Consider the following 25,624-nt stretch of genomic DNA (forward strand, 5'->3'; position numbering starts at 1 on the left):
TGTGGAAATGCATAGGTGATACCTCTGAGGACACAAAGGGCAGGCACTTACCGTGGATGGGGCAAGAACGGGGACAGCAGCAGGTGGTGGAGTGGTGGACAGCCAGAAGTCTAAGTCCTCGCCCTGAAGCCACAAGAAGAGCACTTTAGGCAAAGGCAGGTAGTGCCAGCAGCAAGGATGCTCTCTGCTTGCCATTCTTGCCTCCCTGCCCCAGACCGTCTGACTGCTATGTAGCATGGCAAGTTCGGGCTATGTTCTGACTGGACCCACACAGGTCCTCGGCTGCATCACCTCAGTCAAGATGGCACCACAGTCACCAGGCATTCTGGAAGACAGTGCTGTGCTAAGCGGTGACTGGAGTGAGGTCACGGCAAAGCAACTCAGTTTTCAGACTGTAGCTCAAACTGGGAGAAGTCAGGAGAATCCTTCTCCCTCAGTCTTATGAGAGCTGGCATGGTGGTGCAGCCTAAACAGGAGAATGATACGCAGTCTCCAAAGTGTCACCACACTGAGCTATGCCTCAGAGGCCGCCTTGCATCGGTGGGATCCTGGGCTTGATCTCAGCACTCAACAAATAAAATCTATTTCTAGCCAGCTAGTCAAGAGACTGAGGTAGGAGTATTCCAAATTCAAGACCAGCCTGGACAACTCAGTGAGATCTAGTTATAGTCTCCAAATACAATGTAAAAAGCAACGTGGACACCCAGGAGGCAGAGGCAGGCGCATCTCTGAGAGTTCAAGCCTGGTCTACAGTTAGTTGCAGGACAGCCAGGGCTGTTACACACACACACACACACAGACACACACGCATACACACAAAAGTCTTAAAAAACGAAGAGGGGAAAGAAAAAAAAAGAAAAAGTAAAAAAGAAAGTAGCCTGGGAGCTGGGTGGTGGTGGCGCACACCTTTAATCCAAGCACTTGGGTGGCAGAGGCAGGTGGATCTCTGGGTTTGAGTCTAGCCTGGTCTACAGAGTGAGTTCCAGGATGACTAGAGCTATAAAGTGAGGCCCTATCGCAACAAAACCAAAAAACAAAAACCAAGCAGCCTGTGGATGTGGCAGGGTAAGCACCCATGTAGCATGTGCACAGCTCTGGGTTCCAGATGTTACCCATACCCCCAGCACACAATCTGTTTGTAGAAGCCTAGCCTACGACCAGCAGCTCGCTGTGCATGGCCTTTCTGGCTTCCCTTCCTCATAACTGCTTCTTGCTCTGCCCCCTGGCTCGGCTGGCAGGAACCCCATACTCCGCAGCCCTAGCTTTGCACTCAAGTCAGAGCCCCAGGGCATGCACCTTTTTGTCCTTCTTCTTCTCTCTCTCTCTCTCTTTGGGCTTCTTCTCCTTCTTTTTGGGCTTCTTGCTTTTCTTCTCTACAGTGGGGACACTTTCCTTCTCTGGGGACTTCACAGCCTCAGCATTCCTGTGTTTCTGGACAGGCAGCTTCTCACTGTCAGCCAAGGGCCTTGGGGGAGGAGAAGACCTGGTCACCAGGTTGAGCTGGGGCCCACCCTCAGGGCTGCTGGCCCTACAAATCCTGAGGCTCCATGGATATCCATGACAACTACAGATCTGATCTGGGAGCACTGGCCCTATTCCCTGCACACCCAAGCATCCCAGTGCTTTCTCCCACGTTTTGGATGTGTACAGCACATACCCATGCCCATGTGGAATGTGGATGTCGGCATGCCAGCCCACACATCCAGTCATGTGGTGGGCAGAGGTCAGTGCCAAGCATTTTCCCACTACTCTGCACTGTATCTTTTGAGGCAGGGTTTCTCTCTTACTGAACCTGGAGCTCCCTCACACAGTCAGGTTGGCTGCCAGTGAGCTCAGGGGTCTGCTGTCTCTGCCTCGGGTGCTAGGGTTGGCTTTCAATGAGCGCTGGAGAATTGAGCTCAGGCCTTTTAGCTCACGCAGCAGGTGCTATGCTGAGCCACCAATGCAGTACCTCCACCATGGCCAAGGATTTTCTCAGCACCCTGGGAATCGGGACCTCGCCACCCTAAGAGCAACCCCACCCAGTCTTCAGTCTGTTCCTCGCCCATCACTTACTTATCCAAGTCAATGTCCAGCGCCCTGTAGGGGTCATTGGGGTCTTTGTCATCCTCATCACTAGGCAGAGCATTCTGAGGGGACAGAGGGGTCAGGGCTCAGTCAACTAGCAACCATGTTGTCCTGGTGGAGGCTCCTGTCACTTCTGCCTCAAGTAACAGAATATGTCTGGACAGTCATGCCCATACCTATATGTGCCCAAGGTACTAGGCTGTGGCTGCCAGCTCACATAGTGGAGAAAGTGGAGTAAAATCATGTCCATCATTGAAGGCTTGTGTGACAGATGACTGTAGTCACCAGCTTAGAGTGAGTCAGCCTCTTAGGGACACAGACAAGCCGACAGGGCTAGGCAGGGACTGACCTCAGGCATCTCCTCGGTGACGATGTCCACGCGCTGGGCAGGGGCGATGTCCTCATCACTCTCTGTGGGCAGAGAGCTGTGGCGGCGCTTGCCCTTCTCCTTCTTCTTCCTTTTCTTGTCCTTCTCCATCCGCTGCCGGTGCCGCCGCTGCTCCTCCAGCTTTACGTACTGGTCTGACATGGGCATGCCTGTGGGGACGTGTGGATGGCCAGAGCTCAGGGACACCCAGAACCCCGTCATGTCCCACACATGAACTTAGGACAAGGAGACACTTGCCTGGAACTTTCAGAGGCACTGAGAGGTCGATCTGTACCACGGGAATATGCTCTACGCCTGGTGTGTCCTGGTATCGCTGAAGGAGGAACCACAGGGTGTCAGTGTGGCTCAGACTCACAAGGCAGAAAGGGGAATGCTGTGTGTTGGAGAGTGATGGCCCTCCACACAACAGGGGAACATTACTCATGTGCTCCAGGTTCCATAAAGACAGGTGGGGACCTGGGTCCATAGCCCTGGAACGTGATGTCTTAGGCTATGGGCAGGAAGGAACTTTTATACCTAGGACTATTCATGATTATCACTTTTTTGGACACAGACTTTAAGCTGGCTCCAACCTCAGTATGTAGCCACGGGCGACCTTAGATTTTTGCTTCTTCTGTCTGTCTGCTGAATACCGGTGACCATACCTGGTTTATGTGGTGCTGAGGATGGGACCCAAGGCACAAACATACTAGGCAAGGGCTCCACCTACAGAGTCCTAGTCCTAGTACCCATCCTTGCTTTTTTGTTTTTTAAAGATTTATTTATTAAGTATACAATGTTCTGCCTGCATGTGTCCCTGCAGGCCAGAAGTTGGCATCAGATATTATTACAGGTGGTTGTGAGCCACCATGTGGTTGCTGGGACCTCTGGACCTCTGGAAGAGCAGTCAGTGCTCTTAACCGCTGAGCCATCTCTCCAGCCCCCAATCCTTGCTTTTTTTAAAATGAGAAACTATTACACATTTAACCTCAGGTATCCTTTGCTCCCTGGAGTGCTGTGAACTCTCCCTCCTTGGCCATCGTTGTCACCAGTGACTCTGATACCACTGTAGGATCTGCCCACAAAAGGTGAAACTTCCTAGGGCCCTGAGAAACTGCAATGGGCTGGGAGGCCAGCACTTCTTGTGGGTACAATGGGCCAGCTGGGCAGAGCACCCATCTCAAGGCAGTCTAGACAGACCCCACCTAGATCACCCAGGTTCTTGACCAAGACCAGGATACAGAGCAGTTCGGCTTAGCTGTAGCTGGGACTACACATACAGTTTGCTCCCCAAGGTATGGCCATAACTACATTACTCTCTTGGAGGTATCAGTGTGGCAGGTGGTGGGGGGACGCTCAAGGACACCACTTGCCTTCTGTGGGGACGGGGAGCTCTTGATGTAGAAAGGGTTGTTGGCTTGCTCCTGCTTCCGGGCCTCTCGTCGCTGTGGGGACAGGACTCTACATGAGCACATATGTCAGGAAAGTGCCTGTCCATCTCCCAAGACCCAGGTGGGCAGGGAAGGATCAAAGCAGAAAACAGGAGGACCACCTCAAGAGGCAGAGCTCTCAGGTAGGCCTGTCTCCCAAGAGCAGTGCTTACAAACAGGCAGACTGCCTGAGGTTCTGGGCTCCTGGGAGCAGAACTGGTCTGGGTCTACCCCACCCTGAGTCACAGCTCCTGCCCACCATTCCTATTCCTGCAGGCTCAGAAGCCCACTCCAGTGTTCCTACTGAGGGCCCGGGAAAGGGGCTCATGAGAGGGCTCTGAACAGGAGGACAAGGTAGAACCTAAGTGTCCTCTTGCCTGTGTCACAGGCTGTGTCTGGCCAAATAGCAGAGCCTCAGGTGTTCCTAGGCCTAAGAATCAGCTACTCTTTGTAAAAAGATCCCAAGATGAGCTTCTGCCATATGCTGGGTACTCCTGAAAAGGTCTGCTCACCCGCGCCAGCTCCTCCTCATCCTCCTCAGGCTGCCGGCGCCGTGTGTGCCTTGGCTCCTCTTCATGGAAGATGGCCTTGGGTTTCTCATCCTCAGACTCACTGTCCGAAGGTGGCTCATTGATCCAGGCATCCAGGTCTAGGCTGGGATGTACAGAGGGGTCACATATTGGCCTGGTCTCCTCTGTGTTGGCCCACCATGCACCTGTGACATCTCTCAACAACAGCACCAAAGGGACCAGGCAAGGCAGGATGCCACAACCCCTGAGAGAAGACCCAGAGATGGAAAGGTAGGAAGCCTGGGAGGAAACAGCAGACCAGGACAGGTACCATGGAATCTGGCAGGACCATAACAAGCAGGGTACTCCCTGAGGACCAGGGAACAGCAGTACAGCAGCACCAAGACAGAGTGGTTTTATGTGAGTGAGCAAGAGCAGGGTCAGGCCATCTAGCCCCCGGGCCATCTGTTCCCCTGGCTGGTGGCAGGTCGTGGAGCACGAAAACCCCTACCCAATTTCCTAGATTAGGAACCATTTCAGTGGCTGTAGCCTCATCACCCTACCACGTCCCCAATCCTCACCCTTCAGGAACTGGGACCTTCTTCTGAGCCTTGGGGGCCACGGGATTCAGTTCACCAGCGAACAAGGCGCTCACTTCCTCAGCCACCGGCACACCTTTTGCCTGCAGCTTCTGCACATGCTTGACCAGCTGCAGGATGCAGGATGCCTAGGGGAGCAGCAACAGAGTGGGGTGCCTGCCCACAGCCACTAAGCCATGGGAGAACTCGGCAGCCAGTGATCTCCCATTAGCTCAGCCACAGGCCTCATGTCTCATTCTCTCAAGACAGGGAGAGACAAGTCCCACAAGGGTCAGAACAGGAGGAGCTCAGCTATGTCACCTTCTGTGGGGCCACCTATAGCCACTCAGTCCAGTGCTGGCTCTAGGCAGTCCTTGCTACCATGCCGCACCATCAATCCCAACAACATCAAAGTGTGGCTCAGTGTGGGTCCCTACTTCTCACAGGGCTCAGCCTGGGTCAGTTCCTCAACCATGGATGGGTCAGTACCCACTCCTGACCTCCTCAAGGGGTCCCCAGCGACCTAGCAGAAGCCTCATGGCATGTGGTTTGCTGAGAACCTTTATTACTATGGGGTGCGAGGAGTAGCCTTGGTTCTACCTTGGCCACTGGGTCCCAATTCCCAGGTGTCAGCCCTGGACCTGGGCCATCTGCTGTCCCAGGCTGGGTATGACTCAATGTCACAGCACATGTCTACCCCACCACAAACAAAGGGGGTCCCAAATCAGCTCTCCCACATCAGTAGCAGGGCACTGCCTACCTCCTAGGCTGGCTCTCAAGCTCATCCACACCACAATCCCTGTCCAAGGACCCCAAGTCCCTGATGGGCAGAGCTAGGATAGACTTCAACAATCCACTTTGGAAAGGGGAGAAAATTCCTCCCATCTACTGGCTCTGTCTGGGACAAGGAGCTAGTAGGGGACCAACAGGTCTCCAGACCTAGCTGTGTGGGTACTTAAGTTCACACGGACATGTTCTCAGCTGGAGGTGTGCCACCTGTGGGATCTTTAGAAGGCAGCCCTGCTGCCTGCCAGATGTGTGGTGTGAGCAGGCAGCCCCCACTCCTGACTGACACCACGCCAGCCCTGGATGTGCTCACAGGGCATGAGTCACGCAACTATCGTCTCTGAAGCTGCCCTCGTCAGGTTTAGTCTCAATCCTGAGCAGAATCCCCAGCTTGCAGGCCTTACCCGCTCCTGCACCTCCAAGTCAGCACTCTGCACAAACTGCGGCAACCGCTCCACCAGCAGCTGGGTGACCTCCTGTGCAGCCTCCGTGTCGGCGGCCTGCTCCTTCTGCTGCAGGATGGACGCGTACAGCTTTACCACGTTCTGCACATACACAGCCTGGATGTGGCCGGGCAGTGTGGTGACCTTGGGCCGCAGCATGGCCTCCAGAGTTTGCTGGGGCTCCTGTAGGTGCCTGGTGGAAAGGGGCTGCATGAGGCTACTGGGCACACCCACAGACCCATCTCACAAGGAAGCCATGCCAGGGATGTGGGGTCTAGGCTTCTCAGTTAAAGTGCAAAGTTGGGTGCTTGTTTCCACTGACGGTTCGAGGAAGCATGGCAAAGATGTGAGCATCAGCAGCAGACACAGAGGACCTGTGCGGCCCACTTTGTTCTTGCTAATGAGCGTTTGACTCATATGGACTGTTCTGCCCTGGGTTCAATTACCAGCACCACAAAACCAAACACTTATCAATAAACTTCTTCTGGCATCCATGTGCACTCTGTGGCTGCCCTGTGGGGTTCAGAGAGGAGACTCCACACTGGGGCCTCAAAGGGGGCCTGATATGCGGCTGCCATGGGCTGAGCCCAGGGACAATGGGAAGTGCTAAGTAAGTTTCGTGACTTTTCTAGAGAAATGTGTTCTGCAGGACAGCCGGAGTTGTCCACATCTGCTCTGGGTCACAGCTGTCCTACGTCCTCTGAGTCAGGTATGCGAAGTGGCATATCCACCCACATCCTCCTGGAGCCTAGCATGAGGGCACAGCAGCTGCTCTGTGTAGCTCTACCAGGCAATTTCAGGGCTGGCGGGAATGGGCCTGCAATCAGTGTATGGTGAGGCCTGGCTCCGAGGGTGACTGCCTGCCTAGCTAGGAAAAACAGATCTGTTGATGGTCTATGAACTAGAGGGCACCCTCTCCACAGTCATTGTAAGCCACATGGCCTACATGCCCCCTCCACCAGGCCATACTGGGCCACCTCCGAGGGCCCACCAACTCACTCTGAGAACTCCCCACAGATCCAAGCAGCAGCATAGAGCACCTCACAGATGCCATTGCGCTGGGTGCTGCTAGCCACCAGGTGGGCACTGTCAAGCAGTGCAGACATCTGGGACACAGCAAATTTGCGAATGGCCTTGACACGGATGGCCACATCCAGCATCTGTGCAGCGATGAGATGGCCATGGCGGGTACCCTCCAGTCTTGTCAGCTCCACAAGGATGCTGATGTACCACTCGAAGTTGGTGATGTGCTGGTAGTTGGACTGGCTGCAGATGTCAATGATCTTGGTGAGAAGCTCATCGCGGTAGGTGGTGCCCTCGGCCTTGTCCACGTGGGTCATCAGCTTTTTCACAATCTCCATCAGGTTCTTCTTGGACACCTGTGGGAGAAGACTCGGTTGGTCAGCACAGGCAGTCACGAGATGACAGTTGAGACTGACTTCATGAGCAGAGGAAGGACAGTTTCTTGCACAGACAGCAGAAGTCACACTGGGCATTAAGTAAGTGTATCATGTCTGACCAAGGGACTAAGGCCTCACTCCCTACAGCCTGGACAGGTGTCATCTGCTAACCCCAGCATGCTCAGGTTGCTGTCCCAGCCAGGGTAGGAGTGACCAGGTGCAGAAGCTTCAAAGGTTCCCTATACTGACACAGTGACACACACCATTCCATAGAGCAGGTCGAGGGCACGTAGGCGGATGGACTCATCCTTGTCATCCAGGCACTGCAGGATCAGGTCCTTGTGGGACTGCACGGACTTGGGGTGTGTCTTCAGGATTTTAGACATGGCCAGCAGCCCCAGGTACTTTACTGTGAAGATCAAGTAGCCATTAGTTTGCAGATACTGAGGGGAATACCACAGTCAATGGGTGCAACAGGGGGAATTTGTCACCATTTCTGGCCACTATGGCCCCAGTTGGTGCTGACTGCAGGTGATGGCCACTTCTGAGATTCCCTGCCCCCCCATGAAGCCAAAGTAGAGGCTGTGTACCCCCACCTATCACAGCATGCTCCACAGGCATAGCCTTCTAGAAATTGGAGGAACAGGTATCAGAACTATGCAGGGTGAACCCCCACGTGCACTGTGCGATGGCTCAGCAGTAGTGTGCACAGCTCCTCCCGTGCACACGAGTCCAGCTCCTAGCATCCACACTGGGTGTTCTGACTAACTCCAGCTCCTGGGCATCAGGTGCCTCCAGTCTCCACAGGCACTGAAATTTCTGAGCACAGACCCACACACAAACACATAAGTACGAATGACAAAAACTTACAAAGAACTTAAAAATTTGTATATTTAAAAAAGAACCCTGCTGGGTGTAGTGGTAAATGCCTTTAAACCCAGGAGGATCTACAGAGCAAGTTCCAGGACAGTCAGGGCTACATAGAGAAACCCCTGTGTCAAAAAAAATAAAACAAAAAAGAACCCCAATGATGGTGTGTTTGAGGAGGTCACTACTAGCCAAACTGAGCCCAGAGTAGGCCTTGTGGAAAAGTAAAGAGAGGCTGAAGCGGGAGTCACCCAGAAGCCTCACTTTGTGACAGATGGTCCAGAGATGATTTACAACAGCAAGGACATGAGAGCTGCTGAGATGCTATGGTCCACAGAGGATGGACGGGGACCCATAGTAGACACTGGAAGCTGGGCCTGCCATTTGGTCTGATTACCAGTAGATGTCACTGACAAGGATTCCAATCAGAAGTAGTGTGGGACACAAGGAAGGCAGCAGAAGGTCACTGAGGACCAAGCATACCTAGCCAGAGGTCTCTGGACCTGAACCCTGGCTCTGTGCACCTCCCAAGTGCACATGATAACCCGTACACCAGGCCTCCCTTTCCTTCAAATGAAAAACAATCACTGTTTTTTTACATGGGGGTGCGCACCAAGGTCAGAAGACCATTTGTAGGAGTCATTTCTCAGCCCGCCACATGAGGTCCAGGGAAGGATCAGGGCATCAGGTATGGTAGTAAGCCTCTTTATCCACTGAGCCATCTTACCAGCCCCCTAGTTTTGTGAGCCAGGTTGGCCCTGAACTCCCACCTCTCCTGCTGCAGTCTCCTGCTCCATGCAGACCTTACATTGTTTACTTTATTTCTGAGACAAGGTTTATGGAGCCCAGACCAGCCTTGAATTCATTAGGTAGCCAAGCATGACCTTGACGACTGTGGCCCCACCTGGTTTCTGAGGCACGGGTAGGCCTGGATCCTATAGTCTGGCACACCAGTGTGCCCAAACAACTAAGCCTGAGCCCAGCCGAGATCATTTTCACGTTTGCTGTCTCCACACAATCCCTACCTGTCAGGGTACCTGTGTTGCAACCACCTACTGCCCCCTCCCCATGGTGATTGCTCCTACTAAACCCACAAAATCATCATGCTGGAACGCATGAGGAGAGCAGAAGGGCAGAGGGTCCCGAGGTTTGGGATTTCTGAATTCTAGGCATGGCATTCATGCATGGCAGCCTAGCAGGTGGCAGTGACTTACGGTTCTGGTCTGAGTCTTCAATCAGTATCCTCAACTTCTGAACGCAGAGCTGAGGAGGAACATCACACTAGTCACGGTTTCCCAGGCAGGGCTCAAGTTGGTCTCCACCCCTCTACCGCACCCTGCAGCCTGCTAACAGTCCTGATCAAGGGCATGCATCTGGGTGCAAGAGTGCAGGTGACTGCAGCCTTCTCACTGGGGACCCTGTTCAGTATGACAAAGTGGATCTGAGGGCCAGTTGGAGGTATCTCATGATCACAGCAGCTGCCCAGGCAGACTGCATGTGGTCCCCATAGGGCAAGTGGAGGTACAGTAGGGAAAGAGGGTGCCTGAGGGAAGGCTGGAGCTAGAGGGGTTCCTTTACACTTCAGCTGTTTGAGAAAAAAACTTGGAGGTGAACACCACCACGCCTGGCCACCCATAAGCCTCAGTTCAGTTGATCTGCGTAGGCCATCTTCCCAGAGACGCACCTGGATGCTGGCACTGTGGTTGGGCATGCCCGAAGACAATGAGATGAGCACTGGGACACAAGGAAGATGAGATGAACGACTCTGGGTCAGACAAGGACACCCTGATGACCCATCCCCACCAACAGGGGCCTGAGACAGCCAGCCACATGTTCAGAAGGCAGCTATACTGGCTGAGTCTTGGGAAGTCAGGGGATCCAGCCTGGGTCTCCCACCCTCCCAAACAGGAGTAGTTCTCGGGCACTGAAGCACTGGTACACAGTCCCTGCTCATGTCTGGGATCTGAGGTGCAGACCTATGCTGGGCAGAGCAGACCCCGAGACTTCGCAAAAACCCTGAGTGTTGATGGTTTGGGGGACCTCTCAGATGACAGCAATCACACATCATATCCTGTATGTGGCTGAGGACACAGCACAATCTGACTCTCAGGAAGGGTTCCAGAAGCCATGGCTGCTCTTCCTGTGGCTGACAGCTGGGTCATGTCACTGGGGTATAGCCACAAGGGTGGCCATGTGAATCCTAAGGACTCCCGTGATCACTGTGACTTTGAGACCTCACCTGGGAGCTTACACCTTCATGCCATCTTTTCTCCTCTGCTCCTTCTACCCAGGCAGAACAGCCATGCTCAATCGTAAGCCCAAGAACGCTTGGCCCAAGTCCTGCATCTTAGGTGTTGTGTACACGTGTGGAGACAAAGGTAAAGGCAGGCATCCTCTGTAATCCCTGGAGCGCACGGAGTGACTCAAGTGGATGACAGCCAGCTCCAGGGATCTGCCTGTTTCTGCCTCCCGAGTGCTGCAGACAGTGCTCAATCCCCTATGCCTGCAAAGCCCTGCTCCTACGTGATCTCTGGATGATATGACTATCTCAGTTCAGTTCTGCTGCAGGGGCCTGGAAGAAGTCTGGAAAAGTGGGATGTGCCTTTCAGGTTGGGCTCTGTCCCCACATGGGAGAATAACCTCTAAATTTACAAAGGGGCCTGAGGAAGGGCTGAGGGATGAGCCCTGCAGAGACCTGAGTTTACAGCAGCACCAGAGAAGAGGACTTGGGCAGGAGCCAACCACCTCATCCAGGAGATGCTCTGGGTCCTAGACAGCTCAGGCCCCTCAGCTCCTTCCAGCAAGAAGGCCCCTGCATCCTCTCCTAGCATGGAAGCAGCTCGAGAGGGGGACTGATCCCCCACCCACACCAGCACCCTCCTAGCAGGGCTATGGTCAGCACACTCACCTGCAATCACGGTATTCACACACTCGTACAGCAGAGACATGGCAGAGGTGCTGAGAGAGAGGAAGGTATGAGGACCCAGCCCAAGCAGTGTCACACACAAAAAAGATCACTCTGCTGGGCTCCATGGGAACAGTACTACTGCTGTCCCTCTAAAACCCTGTGACACCACAGTGATTACTGTGGTCCTCCCAGTCAGGGAATACAACCCAATACTTTCAACTTCTCCTACTTCCAGACTGAGGCTGAGCCCCAGACCACTCCAACCCCAACCCTGCACGTCATGATTGCTTATAGCTCCTCCTGTGTCACCCAGGGGACATGACATGGCGCTGGGGCCCCAGGAGGGTAAAGGGCAACATGAATGCACTGCTTGGTAAGTGAGGTATAGGTGAAACTGAGTATAGTGGTGTACACTTATAAACCCAGTACCCAGGAGGCTGAGGCAGGAGGACTGCTGTAAATTCCAGGCAAGACTGGGTTATAGAGTGAAATGTGCCTCAAAAAAAAATTAAATAGACTCAGTGAGCCAAGAAGGGCAGGATAGAGAGGAGTCAATGTCAGAGTGGCACCAATGTTCCTGCCCAGGGATGGTGGCTGAGTAGCAGCTACCTGTGAATGAGGTTGGTGAGAGGCTCGATCAGCTTCTTGCCCAGTCTGGGCTCCAGGGGAGTCAGGGCGCCGAACTACAGGGACAAGGGTTCTGTGGTCACTGGAATACCACAGACTGCGGATACAGGCCCAGCACACACCCCACCCTTCTGGACTTACCAGCTTGATGATCTTGATAAGGACCCAGTTGTTGGTGGAGGATGTCATGAGCTTGAAAAACAGCGGGGCCAAGGACAGGTAGTTCTTAGGGTTGCGACGTGCTAGCTCGCAAATAACATTAACAGCTGCAGACTGCACCCCTGAGGACCAAAAGATGGGCTCACATCAGCAAAGAGTGGAATGTTCTACAACCAGGGTGTTGTTTCTGTTAATATGGGTATCCCTATTTATAGGGACCATCCCCGTGAGTAACAATCACATCCCCAACCCAGCAAAGGAGCCTTCCCACCTACAGGGATACCCTGGATAACAAGAACATGCGGTACAGGGGTCTGTGGAACCTGAGTACACACAGCGTGTGGCACAGTTCCTGCGCTTTTCCGAAGACACACTGCTTCTGTTCAGGACAGAAACAGTTTATCTATGCCCTGTCCCTTAAGTAACATTTACGTTTTATATTTGCTGCATGTATGCATATGGATCACACGTGTGCAGAGCCTGTACACCAGAAGGGACTGCCACGTGACTGCTGAGAACTGAACCTGGATCATCTGCAAGCAGAGGCAGTCAGATCTCTGTGAGTCTGAGGCCAGCCTGGTCTACAAGAGCTAGTTCCAGGACAGGCCCCAAAGCTACAGAGAAACCCTGTCTCAAAAGACCAAAAAAAAAAAAAAAAAAAAAACATCATTGTCATCATCATGATGCAGGCCTAGAGAGATGGCCCAGTGGTTAAAGGCATGTGTAGAGGAGCCCGGACCAGTTCCCAACAGTCCATGGAGCTCAGAAGCACCTGGAACTCCCCAGGTGGCCGAAAGCCTGTGCTGACCTCCACGGGCCCCAGCATGTGGTGTGGTGCATATAGACACGCACACGAAATAGTAGTATTCAGCCGAGCGGTGGTGGTGCACGCCTTTAATCCCAGCATTTGGGAGGCAGAGGCAGGTGGATCTCTGAGTTCGAGACCAGCCTGGTCTACAAGAGCTAGTTCCAGGACAGGCACCAAAGCTACAGAGAAACCCTGTCTCGAAAAACCAAAAAAAAAAAAGGTGCACCACCACCACCGCCTGCCTCCCTTTCTGTTTTCTTGAGACTGGATACTGATGTGGGAGGGAGACTTCACAGTGGTCTCCATCCTCAAGTTGCCCATGCTGACATAAGCAGACCTGAGTGGGATTGTTTCCTTGGTTTGCCACTGCTGCCCAGTCTGGGAAGGGTGTGTGTGGGGGAAAGGTTCACAGAGCTCTGGGCTAAAGAACACGCTGCCTTAGAATGAATATTCACACACACTCACAGAAGCACACACGAGAGTATCTTAGCCCCCATCCCAGGGAGCCCCAGGCTTCCAGGGTGACAGCACTGCTCTCTAGGGCTCCGGCTTGCCCAAGGCATCAGGGGCTAGAAAAAGGGAACATCAAGTGGCAAAAGATGACCAGTCACCCCATTTGTCCTGTCTAGTGAAGCCCCAGCAAGAGCTGAGATGGGATGAGCACCTCTTGCAGCTCAACAGCTGTGCAGGGTCGTGAAGAGCACCCCACTAAGGGTGCCACCATACACAGCCCCAGCCATTGCTTACTTTTTCTGAGGCAGGGTCTCAGGGAAGCAGGCTAGTCTTGAACTCCTGACCCTCTGCCTCCACTGCCAGGCATATGCCAACCACACTCACTCTATGTAGAGCTGGGGATGGGATCCAGGCTTTAGCAGGTGCTGGGTGAGTGTTCTATCACCTGAGCCCCAGTCTCTGGTCTTACTCTGTGATTCAGGCTGACCTCATTCTCCTACTTTATCCTGCCAAATAAGTAGCTGAGGTAACCAGCAAGACACCACAAGGGAAATGAACTGAGTGCCTAGCCCACCATGGATAAGCTTACTACAGAGCCTCTTCCATTACAGGCCAGGAGGGACCTGGATCCACAGACTGCTAGCCAACAGCCTACAGGCTGGATTGTGAGGCTGAACTTCCTGCTGTGAACCCACCCAGCAACTGCACAAACACTCACTCGTCCATGAGCAAAATGCCCAGTCTGAGAGATCTCATGGCACATGTCTCCAAAGGCCTGTGCTGGGCTGTGTGGTCACTGTAACTATATGGTCCCAGGCTACAGAACCTGTTCCATTGCAAAGTGTACTCCTTTTAGGAAGTCTGGGTATGTTTAAGTTTCCCAGGGCAGCGTGGCATGGCACCTTATTTTCCAGCCCTATCTCCTCCCAAGTCTCTCTGAGGGACATGCAGATGTGACACAGCACCGTGTCTCAGGCTTCAGGACCCCAGGCAGCACAAGCCCGAGAAGGACACAGTAGTTAAAGAGATGTTCCTGAGCTCAAATCCTAAATGACCACAATTTTAATCAAATGACATTTAAAGCCTCTACATGTTCCCCAGCCCCTCAAGGCTCTTGGGCTAGATGTAAGGCCCACAGCACCCTGCACTGCTCAGTCAACTCTGCAGAGGTGGGAGATAGCAAGACTCACTAGGCACAGCAGCATAGCTTCCAGGGAACCCCTGGGCTCCACTGACCTTAGAGCAAGCAGGCTATGCTGCACCTGACAATCCACTGAGGCCAGGAGGAGAGGCCCTGGGAGCCATGGGAAGTTCTACTCACTCTGTGAACTGTGGCTTGTGGATTAAAGGAGATTTGCAGTGGGGATACAGATGCCTCCCTCCATGCCCCACCCTCCCATCCTCACAGGAGCTGGCTAGGCAGTTTCCTGTTACCAACCTGGGTCTGGGTCTTCCAGCTTCTCCTTGAGCCGGGGGAAGGCGGGACGCAGCGACTCGGGGTACTTGAGGAACACTTTGTACATGATCAGGACTGCCTTCTTCCTGATATACGGCTTCGTGTGAGACATCTGCAGGGACACTAGGGTGGTCAGCAACTCACCTGCCTAGCGAGTCGCCCAGCACCCCTTACTCCCTCCACAACCCACCTAAAGTAGGCCCTGCTGCCCTCAGGTTCCATGTTAGCCTCCCTCCTACGTTAGACATGCCAGCCCACAGACTGCTTTCACGAGTCTGCTCCAGGACAGTCTCCGCACTGACCGCTAGCAGGAGTACCCTATCTCATCAGGCTCTAGGTTGGCTCTGTGCAAGCCGTGCATGCTCTCTAGTCACAGGGCTGGCAACTATCTGGAAAGCCTCACAAGCCATGCTGCTACCCAACGGGCTAAACAATCTTTCACAAGAGCTGCAGCCACCACAGAAGGGCATAGCAGGTCCTAGTGGAACCCTGTTTACAACAGGTACCTGCTAGATCTGGATAAGACAGTGGGCTCTGCCCCCTCCCCGCAACGGTACTGAACTTTGAGATTCACCAGGCAGGATCAAGGCTGATTTTTGCTTGGTCCCATCCACCCTGGCCATACACCAGCCACTTCGAGGGCTTGTTTCTGTCTCCTCAGAGCGAGAGTTCAACTCCGGGCATCACTGGATGAAAGTAAAGGGTGGCGCAGGCACACACAAACTCACCAGGGTCATGATGTCATTTGCCAGGTCTCTGGCAAGATCTGGGGTGACAAAACAGGACAGACCAGTCAGTGCCACTCCAGTGTCGTACTGGCTGGGGCTGCTCAGGTCCTGTAAGGGGACAGCAGGCGTGTCAGTGCAGTCCCCTGGGACCATCTGATGTCAGTATCCCAGTCACACTGCTGCCCAGCAGGAGGTGGCGTTTCATAGCTCCTTTGCTGCCATCAACAGGAACACAGTTTGGAGGCAGAGGACTAGAAAGTTCCACATAGAAGCCAACACGTCTCTGGACTCCTTGGGGACAGAGGCTACTCTGTAAGTCACAATTCCTAGGCAAGGACTGCCCAGCTCCTAGTAATGCTGTAGGAACCTGATTCTACTCAGGGACTCCCCATGATACTAGTGACAGTCCTCTGGCTGTTTCCAAGCTGAGAGGCTCTGGACCGGTGTTGAGTTCATCCTTCTAATGAGCAGGGGACCTGAGGCAGAAGACTGTCCCCACCTGCCTCCATTTCTTCTGGTGTCCTGACTCCCCGCTCTCACTAAGGCAGTGCACCTGTCATTGGAGGGCTCACCATCCACTTTTGAAGGGCTTCCCAGCTATGTCATGGACACCCTGAGGTGTGCTGAGTAATAATTGGCAGAATATTGGAAGCTTTAAGGCCTTTGCTTGTGCAGTGGGCTCAGAAAGCATCAGAAGCTACGCACAGCCAATTGCCCTCAGAGGCCAGACGTCACAGTATCACCGCCCAAACAGACAGAGAAGAAAAGGAGTGAGCAATGAGAGCACTGCCCTTCCAGGCTGTTTTAAACTGCACCGGGACTGCAGAGGCCTGGGACAACATGTGCCTGTGCTGAGTCAGCACACAGGTCCCTTGCTACACAGACACCAGGGCCCAGTCAGGACATCAGCAAATGCTAAGGACAGCAGTAACTCCCCAACCTTCTCCAAGCTCCCATGTCTCTTAAACAGGGAGGCCTAATCCCTGGCCTCACACACTGGAGGCACACAAACAGCTAGATGCTGATGTACCAAGAGCCAGTCTCAACCCCAAACCAACCCCACTCACCTCCCTCCTAGAGCCCAGTTTCCTCTCAGAGCCTGGCCTCTCAGATGCAGCTTCTCCCCACAAGGCCCACACATCCAGGACCTTGTCCTTTAGAAGGCCCCGCCAACCTGGGTCCCTACTGCTCCCAGAAGGACCCAGTCACTTAGACCCCTGTTCTTCTCAGAATGCCTGACCAACCCACGATCTGCTCCTCCAAGTGCTCTGGCTCACCCAGGCCTCCTGCCTGAATGACTCCATAACCCTGACACACTGCCCAAGTGGCTCGCCATGGTACCACTCAGCCCTGCACCTCCAGCCTCACCCTCAGCCAGGATCCATCCTTACCAGCACCAAGAGCTCCCTATTCCACCTGACACCTACCTGCCCACAACACACTCCTAAAACCCCAGCCTCAAGACGAGTGGTGGGGGTGCATGCCTTTAACCCCAGCACTTGGGAGGCCAGCCCAGTCTACAAGAGCTAGTTTCAGGACAGTTAGGGCTGTTACACAGAGAAACTCTGTCTCGAAAAATCAAACAAAAACAAACAAAAAACAAAAATCTGAAGGTTGTGCTGCAGGGGTCATGCCCTTACTCCAGCATTTATGAATATAGGGTTTGTCCTATGACAGAAATTATAAAGGGTCTGCAGCACAAGGCAGGCAGGAAGGGGAGGGGCATGGCCAAGAACATCCACGGGCACTGGGGTTCTGGAGGGACCGACTGTAGCTGCCCGGCAGTACTAATGGGGAGTGGGGAGGGACATGCAGAAAGCTCCAGTCTCAAGCCCTCCAGAGGTAGGAAATATGAGCAGTAACACGGTCTTCCAAAGCTGACCCAGGCAGGGAAGTGCACCAATGACAGGGCCCTCAGTGGTCGACTTCTGTAGCTCACTTGAGTGGTAAGAAAGCATCAGGGCCTACCTTGCGGATCTGGTTGGTGGTCAGCATGATGACATCGGTGCCTTCGTGGAAGCACTGGGAGGCGGCAAGGTAGCCGACACGCTACAGAATCAATAGCCACAGCATCAGAGCTAGAGCCACCTGGAGCCCGTGGGCCACTGCAGGCCCACCAGGAGCACCCAGCAAACTCTTATGGACAAAGGATGACAACGACGGAGCACCTGAGTCTCTTAGGAGCTCCTAGGGAGGACAGGCTCCAAGGCTCTTCCCTAATGCCCCTCTCAGTACGTGCAGACAGTTCTACCCACTCTGCTGTATACACACACAGCAGGCAGCCCCTGGTTCTCGTGATTACCTACCACTCCATCTCTCAGAAGAGGGACTTGTTTGGGGGCTGGGTATGTTCAGCATATGGCACACATGCATGGAATAAAACAGGTAACGGAAAAATATCTAAAGGGACCACTGTGTCCAAGGGTGTCTACCAGAGGCTATGAAATAACCCGCCATGACAATAACCCCACTAGGCATCAGAGCCCCTGAGACAGTAGTGCTATCAGCCTTGGCCACCTGGGTCAGGTATGCTCCAATCAAACACTGCTACTGTTGTATAGGGTGGCACACTCTGTCATGGAAACACTCAGGAGGCAGAGGCAGAAGACTGCCATTCAAAACCAATCTCAGCTACAGGGGGTCCAAAGCCAGTCCACGGTGTGAAAAGTCACAGTCATCCCTAACCAGCGTCAAACTTGGCGGTGGTGGCCCATGTCTTTAACCCCAGCACTCGGGAGGCAGAGACAGGTGGATCTCTGAGTTCAAGATCAGCCTGGTCTACAGAGCAAGTTCCAGGACAGCCAGGGCTACACAGAGAAACCCTGTCTCAAAAAACCAAACAGCAGCCGGGCAGTGGTGGCGCACACCTTTAATCCCAGCACTCGGGAGGCAGAGGCAGGTGGATCTCTGTGAGTTCGAGACCAGCCTGGTCTACGAGAGCTAGTTCCAGGACAGGCTCCAAAACCACAGAGAGACCCTGTCTCGAAAAACCGAAAAACAAAACAAAACAAAACAAACAAAAAAACAAACAGCCAGAAGGTGGTGGTGGAGTGAAGGGTGGTTGGCACTCCACCTGCACTGTCCTCCAGGCAGAAGCTGCCGCTACCTCATCCATCTCAGGCGCTCCCCACTAGCAGGATGGCTATGTGACACTTTCTGGGCAAGCATGCTGTCTCCCTTCAACAGCAGGACCACTGACCACAGGACCCCCTTCGCTCAGGGTCTGCACACATAGCACACCTGCCTACCAGACATTCTGGGTCCTCACCTTGAATGTGAACTTGGAGGCGCTCATGACTTCAATGATGTTGAAGGCAGCCCAGCTGATGTCGTACCCAAGCATCTGTAACTGTTAAGGGGGAAGCACGGAAGTTTGTACTCAGGAGACAAGGCACGAAGGTCCAGCCACAATCAGAGCACTCACAACACATGTCGGGGAACAAAAAGCATTCAATCTGAGCATACAAACTTCATCCACCACACTTCCTTGTAAACTTTTATATTTTCTTTCCAACAAATGACTCTCACAAGGCTGGAGGTACTTCAGAGGGAGAGTTCCTCAGGGAAGCAGCACCACCTAGAATCCTTCACAGAGAATCCCCCTCGCTCTAAGGGTGTGGCTCAGCAGAAAAGTCCCTGCCTGGCATGTGAGAGACTGGGCTTCCAATCCAGCACTTAAGTAAACTAACAAGGGGGGCTGGAGAGATGGCTCAGCGGTTAAGAGCATTGCCTGCTCTTCCAAAGGTCCTGAGTTCAATTCCCAGCAACCACATGGTGGCTCACAACCATCTGTAACAGGGTCTGGTGCCCTCTTCTGGCCTGCAGACATATACACAGACAGAATATTGTATGCATAATAAATAAATAAATATTTTTTAAAAAGTAAACTAACAAGGAGAGCTGGGTGGTGGTGCACATGTTCGAGGCCAGCCTGGTCTACAGAGTTCCCGAGGAAAAAAAACAAAAACAGTGTGTATGCATAGGTGAGGTGCAGCTGCCTAGGAGAGCACTTGCCTCAATGGTACCAGGCTCTGAATTCAATCCAAACACTGTTCAAAAAACAAAAGGGCTAACAAGAAGACTCAGCAGATAAAGACACCTACTGCCAAGTCTAATGACCTGAGTTTGAGTCCTGTCACTCAAATAATGGAAAATCAGGCCCTGCAAGTTGTCACTTATACAAGGACTATGACATACTTGCATATACACACACACACAAAAATTGTAATTTTAAGCCGGGCGGTGGTGGCGCACGCCTTTAATCCCAGCACTCGGGAGGCAGAGGCAGGCGGATCTCTGTGAGTTCGAGACCAGCCTGGTCTACAAGAGCTAGTTCCAGGACAGGCTCCAAAACCACAGAGAAACCCTGTCTCAAAAAACCAAAAAAAACCAAAAACAAAACAAAAAAAAATTGTAATTTTAAAAAAATTAAAAAAGAGCCAGGTGGTGGTGGCGCACGCCTTTAATCCCAGCACTCGGGAGGCAGAGGCAGGTGAATCTCTGTGAGTTCGAGACCAGCCTGGTCTACAAGAGCTAGTTCCAGGACAGGCTCCAAAGCCACAGAGAAACCCTGTCTTGAAAAACAAAACAAAACAAAAAAAAAAAAAAAATTAAAAAAGAGAGCTGGGCCGGGCGGTGGTGGCGCATGCCTTTAATCCCAGCACTTGGGAGGCAGAGGCAGGTGAATCTCTGTGAGTTCGAGACCAGCCTGGTCTACAAGAGCTAGTTCCAGGACAGGCTCCAAAGTCACAGAGAAACCCTGTCTTGAAAAACCAAAATAAATAAATAAATAAGAGCTAGCATGGTGGCTCATGCCATTAATTGGAGGCAGAGGCAGGTGGATCTCTGTGAGTTCAAGGCTAGCCTAGTCTACAGAGTGGGCTCCAGGATAACCAGGACTACAGAGAGAAACAGTCTCAAAAAATAGAGAAGGGCAAATTTTCCTACAATGGTTAGTGACGGCCTTGTGCCACACTCTAGTACAGAGAATCAGCATGGTACCTGTCTCCCAACCTGAGGAGGAATGGGGGCAGAGGTCAGGCACATCCTCCTGCCCTGTGGTCAAAGGACAGGTTCAGAACTGGAGCTTCTGCACCACATGCCCAACCTGCACAAGAGCATCAGGCAGGACTCTGCACAAGCCTTGCGCTGCACACAGCAGCAATGTAAGATGGACAGACAGACAAGCAGGCAGGCAGGCCCACAAGGAAGGCACTCACGTAGGTGAGCTTGCAGACAGCGTTGGCCTTCACAGCGATGTTGTCCTGTTTCAGTTCCTGCTTGATCTCGTCGATGCACTGAGAGATGTACTTGGCCTGGGTGGGAGACAGCAGTGTGATGCGGGACAATCAGTGGCCAGGCCTGAGGTTGCCAGCAGTTGCTCAAGGAGGTAGGCAGGACGGAGAGTCGAGCCAGCTTGGCTGCACAGAGACCTGAACCCTAGCTGTGTGTCAAAGTCCAACTGGGCACCTATTCTCTACTGGTTGGAAAATTCAGAACAGGGGAATCTAGGGTTGGAATTCTATGGAACTGGGAGAGGCTAGTGACTCTTCTTGGTGACAGGGTTTCAGCTGGAGGAAAGGAAGGCAGAATTCTGGACCTAGGTAGTGTTGCAGTCACCTGCCTGATACACCTTTGCTACAGAGCCCACTGAACCCCCTTTTCCGCCCATGGGCTTCTCTGCACAGTCCCACTCATTAGTATTCACCCTTGACCTCCCCCCTCCCCTGGCACAAGCTCAGCAAATACACTAAAAGACTTCTTGGGTCACACAGGTCAACTTAAGAGGACTGAGGCACAAAGTCCAGAGAAAGTGAGATGTGGGCCCTGGGCAGTGCCGCCTACACCACTTCAGGACAAGCACAAAAGGAGTCAAAGCAGCCCCCGGGACAGCAGGAGCTGGAGGAGCCACTGAGGTGCAGCCACAGCAGGGCATGGAGCCTGGCTCTGTCGTGACAGCGGAACCAGCAACCCCATCAGAGGTGCAGCACTGCCACACCCCAGAGCCCTCTACTACACTCCCGTGGGTATCAGCTTCCACCCCAAGGTCCCATAAAGCTGACCTAATAGGCTGCTTGTGGAACCATCACTGCCCAGGGTGTCTTGTTCCTAGCATGGGGAAGAGCCACAGTTGTTCAGCACCCTCTCAACAACAGATTGGTTCATTTTGGCCTCTTGGGGTTCATATAGCCCAGATTGCCATGTATTGAACTCCTGACCCCCATGGGATGGCAGGCATGGGCTACCATGCCTGGCTAATCAGAGTACTTTCCTCAATATTTTATGATCTGGACTGAGTTCAATGGAACAAGTGTCACACAGTCCACCTCAAGACACTAAATGACACTCGGGGATCCTTGGCATCGCCCTGCTGCAGGAATGACCTTGCCTCTCCCTTCAAAGAACTGGGACTGGCCGGGCCGTGGTGGCGCACGCCTTTAATCCCAGCACTTGGGAGGCGGAGGCAGGCGGATCTCTGTGCGTTCGAGACCAGCCTGGTCTACAAGAGCTAGTTCCAGGACAGGAACCAAAACCACAGAGAAACCCTGTCTCGAAAAACCAAAAAAAAAAAAAAAAAAAAAAAAGAACTGGGACTGTCAAGGATTGAAAAGGGAAGAACCCAAGGTCAGCATCTGTGAAAGGGGTGGACCCTCAGCTGGAGGGGGGGTGGAGCTTGAAGAGTGGAACCAAGTGGGAACTCAAGGAGTGCCAGAGTTCTGATTGGCAAGCAATGCCTTCCCAAATACTCAGAGCAGCGCTCCACCAGGACTCAGAAGCTGCATGTTCACAGTCTCTGCAATATCCTCCTGGTTTTCAGGATAGAAGGCTACTGTTGCCCAAAACACAACCTAAAGAGACTCTACTCCCCAGGTCTGGTAGGGCAAGCCTGTAATCACAGTACCTGAGAGACCGAGGCAGGGGAACTGCCTCAAATTCCAGGCCAGACTGGATTACATAGCAAAGTCCCTGACTCAAAAACCCAAATTAAAAAAGAAACAAAGAGGGGCTGGAGAGATGGTTTAGCAGTTAAGAACAATGGCTGCTCTTGCAGCGGTGAATTCAATTCTTAGTAATACTGGCTCACAACCATCTACAGTGGGATCTGATGCCCTCTTCTGGCATAAAGGCATACATGCAGACAGAGAATTCGACATTAAAAAATAAATAAATCTTAAAAGAAAAAGGATTGGCAAAATTGCTCAGGTTAATAGCTCAGACTGCTCTTCCAGAGGTCCTGAGTTCAATTCCCACAACCATCTCTAATAGAATCTGATGCCTGCAGGCAAACATGAAGGCACAACACAGAATACATTAAATATGGCTCAGTGGGTAAAGCGCTGTTCGTGCTGAGGACATGTGCAATCCCAGGTGGAGACAGAAACTTCAGGAGTAATGGACAGGCCAACCTGTCCATATCAGGAGCGTCAGAGATTGCCTCAGATGTGTACTGCTTGCCACACATGAAAATCCCAGGGGGGAAACAGAGAACAGAAGAGGGAAAATATTTTTTAAAACAGCAACTCAAACCACTCCCCCATTTGGTGAGCGACAAGAAACTCATACTTTAGCCAGGAGCAGTGACACATGGTTTTAATCCTAGAACTTCAGGTGGCAGAGGCAGGTGGATCTCTTTGAGTTCAAATCCAGCTTGGTCTGCAGAGTGAGTTCCAGAACAGCAAGGGCTACACAGTGAGACCCTGTCTTGAAAAACCATACAAAAATAAGAAAGAAAGAAAAGAAATTCCCAATTCAAGAAGCAGCACAGGGCTAAGATGCTCAGCAGTTAAAGGCACTGGGTGCTCTTTCACTGGGCCAGGGTCTGATGTGCAGCTCACAAGGACTATAACTCAAGTTCCAGGGCATCCAGTGCCCTCTTCTGGCCTCTCCAGGCACTGTGTGCCCATGGTGTACAAACATGCATCCCTTATCCCAACTGTCATGATACCCATGCCTATATAGAGATACTCTATCTCAAAACATAAAATAAAAACAGCAACAAAGGTATGCTCCTGAAAACAAACTCTGCAAGCTGTCCTTTGACCTCTACATGGACACTAAGGCCTGTCTAGACACAGAAGGGCTGGTATCTCCTCAGGCTGCAGGTGCATTCCTGTCATCCTAGTACTTAAAAAGGTGGAGGAGGCAGGAGGATCTCTGAGTTTGAAACCAGCCTGGGCTACAGAGTGAGATCCTGTCTCTAAAAGAAATGAAAGCCAAGCCTGAACCCAAGCTTGATCCCTTGAAACAACATAGTAGTAGAGAAGAGACAGACAGACAGACAAAATAAAAACAGGGCAGACACACTTTCTCCAGATACTTTTGTTCCTGTGGTGCTGGGGAAGAAGTCCAAGGCCTTGGGCAGCCCAGCGCCTGCTCACCACTGTTACACCACAGCCCTGGACTTCGCAAACATGCCTCACTGTGTAGCCCAGGTTGGCCTTAAAGGTGGACCTTCCTGCCTGTGCCTTCTTCCAGGAGAGTGCTCTGTGCCAACTGGCATTGTAAAAGAGGGGGCTGCTTTCTCAGGCTGATAAGAAGGCAGCTGCCAAACCCAGAGAAGCCAGGCAGAAACCAATGGCCCAGCTTCCACTTCCTGGTTGAGTACTGAATCCTGGTTCCCCAGGTGAGCCTGGCAAGGGGGTTGTCATAAAAAAAAAACACAGAAAAACCCAAGTGTCCGATAAGGACTATACCAGCCTGCTCATAAGCAGGCAGTTGTGGCAGGAGGGGCTGACAAGCAACATGGCTCACGTTCTGGGAGACAGGGATACTTCAACTTCAGGACAGGAACTGGTTCATGTGGGCATATCATCACAGGACATCGGAGCCTCCTTGGGTTACTGTCTAGGCGAGCACAGCTATCACTCATGTGGCTCCAGGGAGCACCTACATCCTGCGTGTCCCAGCATCCAGAAGCTCACGGCTCCTTCCTTCCCCTAGAACTTGCTGCAGTCTCCCAGGCTCCGCCATTTTCCCCTTCCTGCTTCCCAGAGGACCCGATGGTGAGACGGGTCCAGATGATCCAAGACGATGCCCAGTTGAGGATCCACAATTTGATCCCATCTGCAGAATTCCTCCTGTCACTGGAGGGCATGTGTTCAGAGGTCTCACATGGGCACTTCTGGTGGGAAAAAGTCACCTCAGGGCATCCAAGTCACCCAAAGTAGGAGCAAGACTGAGCCAGGAGCTGTGGCTCCCATGGCTACAGCGGAGAAACCAAGAGATGGAGAACTGGCCCCACCTGCAACACAGAAAGGGAATGTGGATGTGCAGGGAGCCTGGGAAGTAAGGTGACAGGTGACATCTGGACTGGAGACTACATGGAACCCAGATAGCAGCATAGGAAGCCTAACTTACAAAGAGAAGTCCTAGGGGGGAGCTAAAGCCTCTGTATAAGCAAGCAAATTGAGCAAAGGAAACACGATCCAAAGGGATTCCAGTATCTGTCCTTTGAGTTAATCAAGAAGTTGATGTTGGGGCTGGAGAGATGGCTCAGTGGTTAAGAGCATTGCCTGCTCTCCCAAAGGTCCTGAGTTCAATTCCCAGCAACCACATGGTGGCTCACAACCATCTGTAATGAGGTCTGGTGCCCTCTTCTGGCCTTCAGGCATACACACAGAAAGAATATTGTATACATAATAAATAAATATTTTCGCCGGGCGGTGGTAGCGCACACCTTTAATCCCAGCACTCGGGAGGCAGAGGCAGGCGGATCTCTGTGAGTTCGAGACCAGCCTGGTCTACAAGAGCTAGTTCCAGGACAGGCTCCAAAACCACAGAGAAACCCTGTCTCGAAAAACCAAAAAAAAAAAGAAGTTGATGTTGAAGGATCTTGATGTCAAGTTCAGCCTGGGCAACTCTGCATAACCCATCTCAAAATGAAAAGTAAAGACAGTGTTAGGAGTGTGGCTCAGAGGTAGAACCCCCCCAAACACCAGGATTCCCCCAGCAGTAGTTTGGGGGTGTGGTCATGGGTGGAGCCCCTGCCTAGAACCCCCCCCAATGAGGACTAGAGATGTAGCTCAGGGGTAAAAAACA

At 52.6% G+C, this 25,624-nt stretch overlaps 1 protein-coding gene across 1 annotated transcript in view; it reads right to left on the minus strand.

Moving 5' to 3' along the window:
* Ap3d1 (adaptor related protein complex 3 subunit delta 1) overlaps positions 1-25,624 on the minus strand; it is a 36,086-nt gene that overhangs the window by 5,553 nt on the left and 4,909 nt on the right. Inside the window, exons 2-22 of the mRNA XM_057771484.1 lie at positions 20,806-20,901; positions 18,855-18,935; positions 17,555-17,635; positions 15,587-15,694; positions 14,841-14,970; positions 12,124-12,263; positions 11,965-12,038; positions 11,356-11,405; positions 10,132-10,181; positions 9,662-9,710; positions 7,844-7,989; positions 7,180-7,559; positions 6,142-6,373; positions 4,955-5,100; positions 4,377-4,518; positions 3,808-3,879; positions 2,693-2,768; positions 2,417-2,604; positions 2,056-2,129; positions 1,297-1,465; positions 52-123 (exon numbers count right to left, since the gene is read on the minus strand). Coding sequence (XP_057627467.1) covers positions 52-123; positions 1,297-1,465; positions 2,056-2,129; positions 2,417-2,604; positions 2,693-2,768; positions 3,808-3,879; positions 4,377-4,518; positions 4,955-5,100; positions 6,142-6,373; positions 7,180-7,559; positions 7,844-7,989; positions 9,662-9,710; positions 10,132-10,181; positions 11,356-11,405; positions 11,965-12,038; positions 12,124-12,263; positions 14,841-14,970; positions 15,587-15,694; positions 17,555-17,635; positions 18,855-18,935; positions 20,806-20,901 — 2,556 coding nt within the window. The remainder of the gene's footprint in view (positions 1-51; positions 124-1,296; positions 1,466-2,055; positions 2,130-2,416; positions 2,605-2,692; positions 2,769-3,807; positions 3,880-4,376; positions 4,519-4,954; positions 5,101-6,141; positions 6,374-7,179; positions 7,560-7,843; positions 7,990-9,661; positions 9,711-10,131; positions 10,182-11,355; positions 11,406-11,964; positions 12,039-12,123; positions 12,264-14,840; positions 14,971-15,586; positions 15,695-17,554; positions 17,636-18,854; positions 18,936-20,805; positions 20,902-25,624) is intronic.

This window comes from Chionomys nivalis, chromosome 6, assembly GCF_950005125.1.
Source record: "Chionomys nivalis chromosome 6, mChiNiv1.1, whole genome shotgun sequence".
Taxonomy (NCBI): Eukaryota; Metazoa; Chordata; class Mammalia; order Rodentia; family Cricetidae; genus Chionomys; species Chionomys nivalis.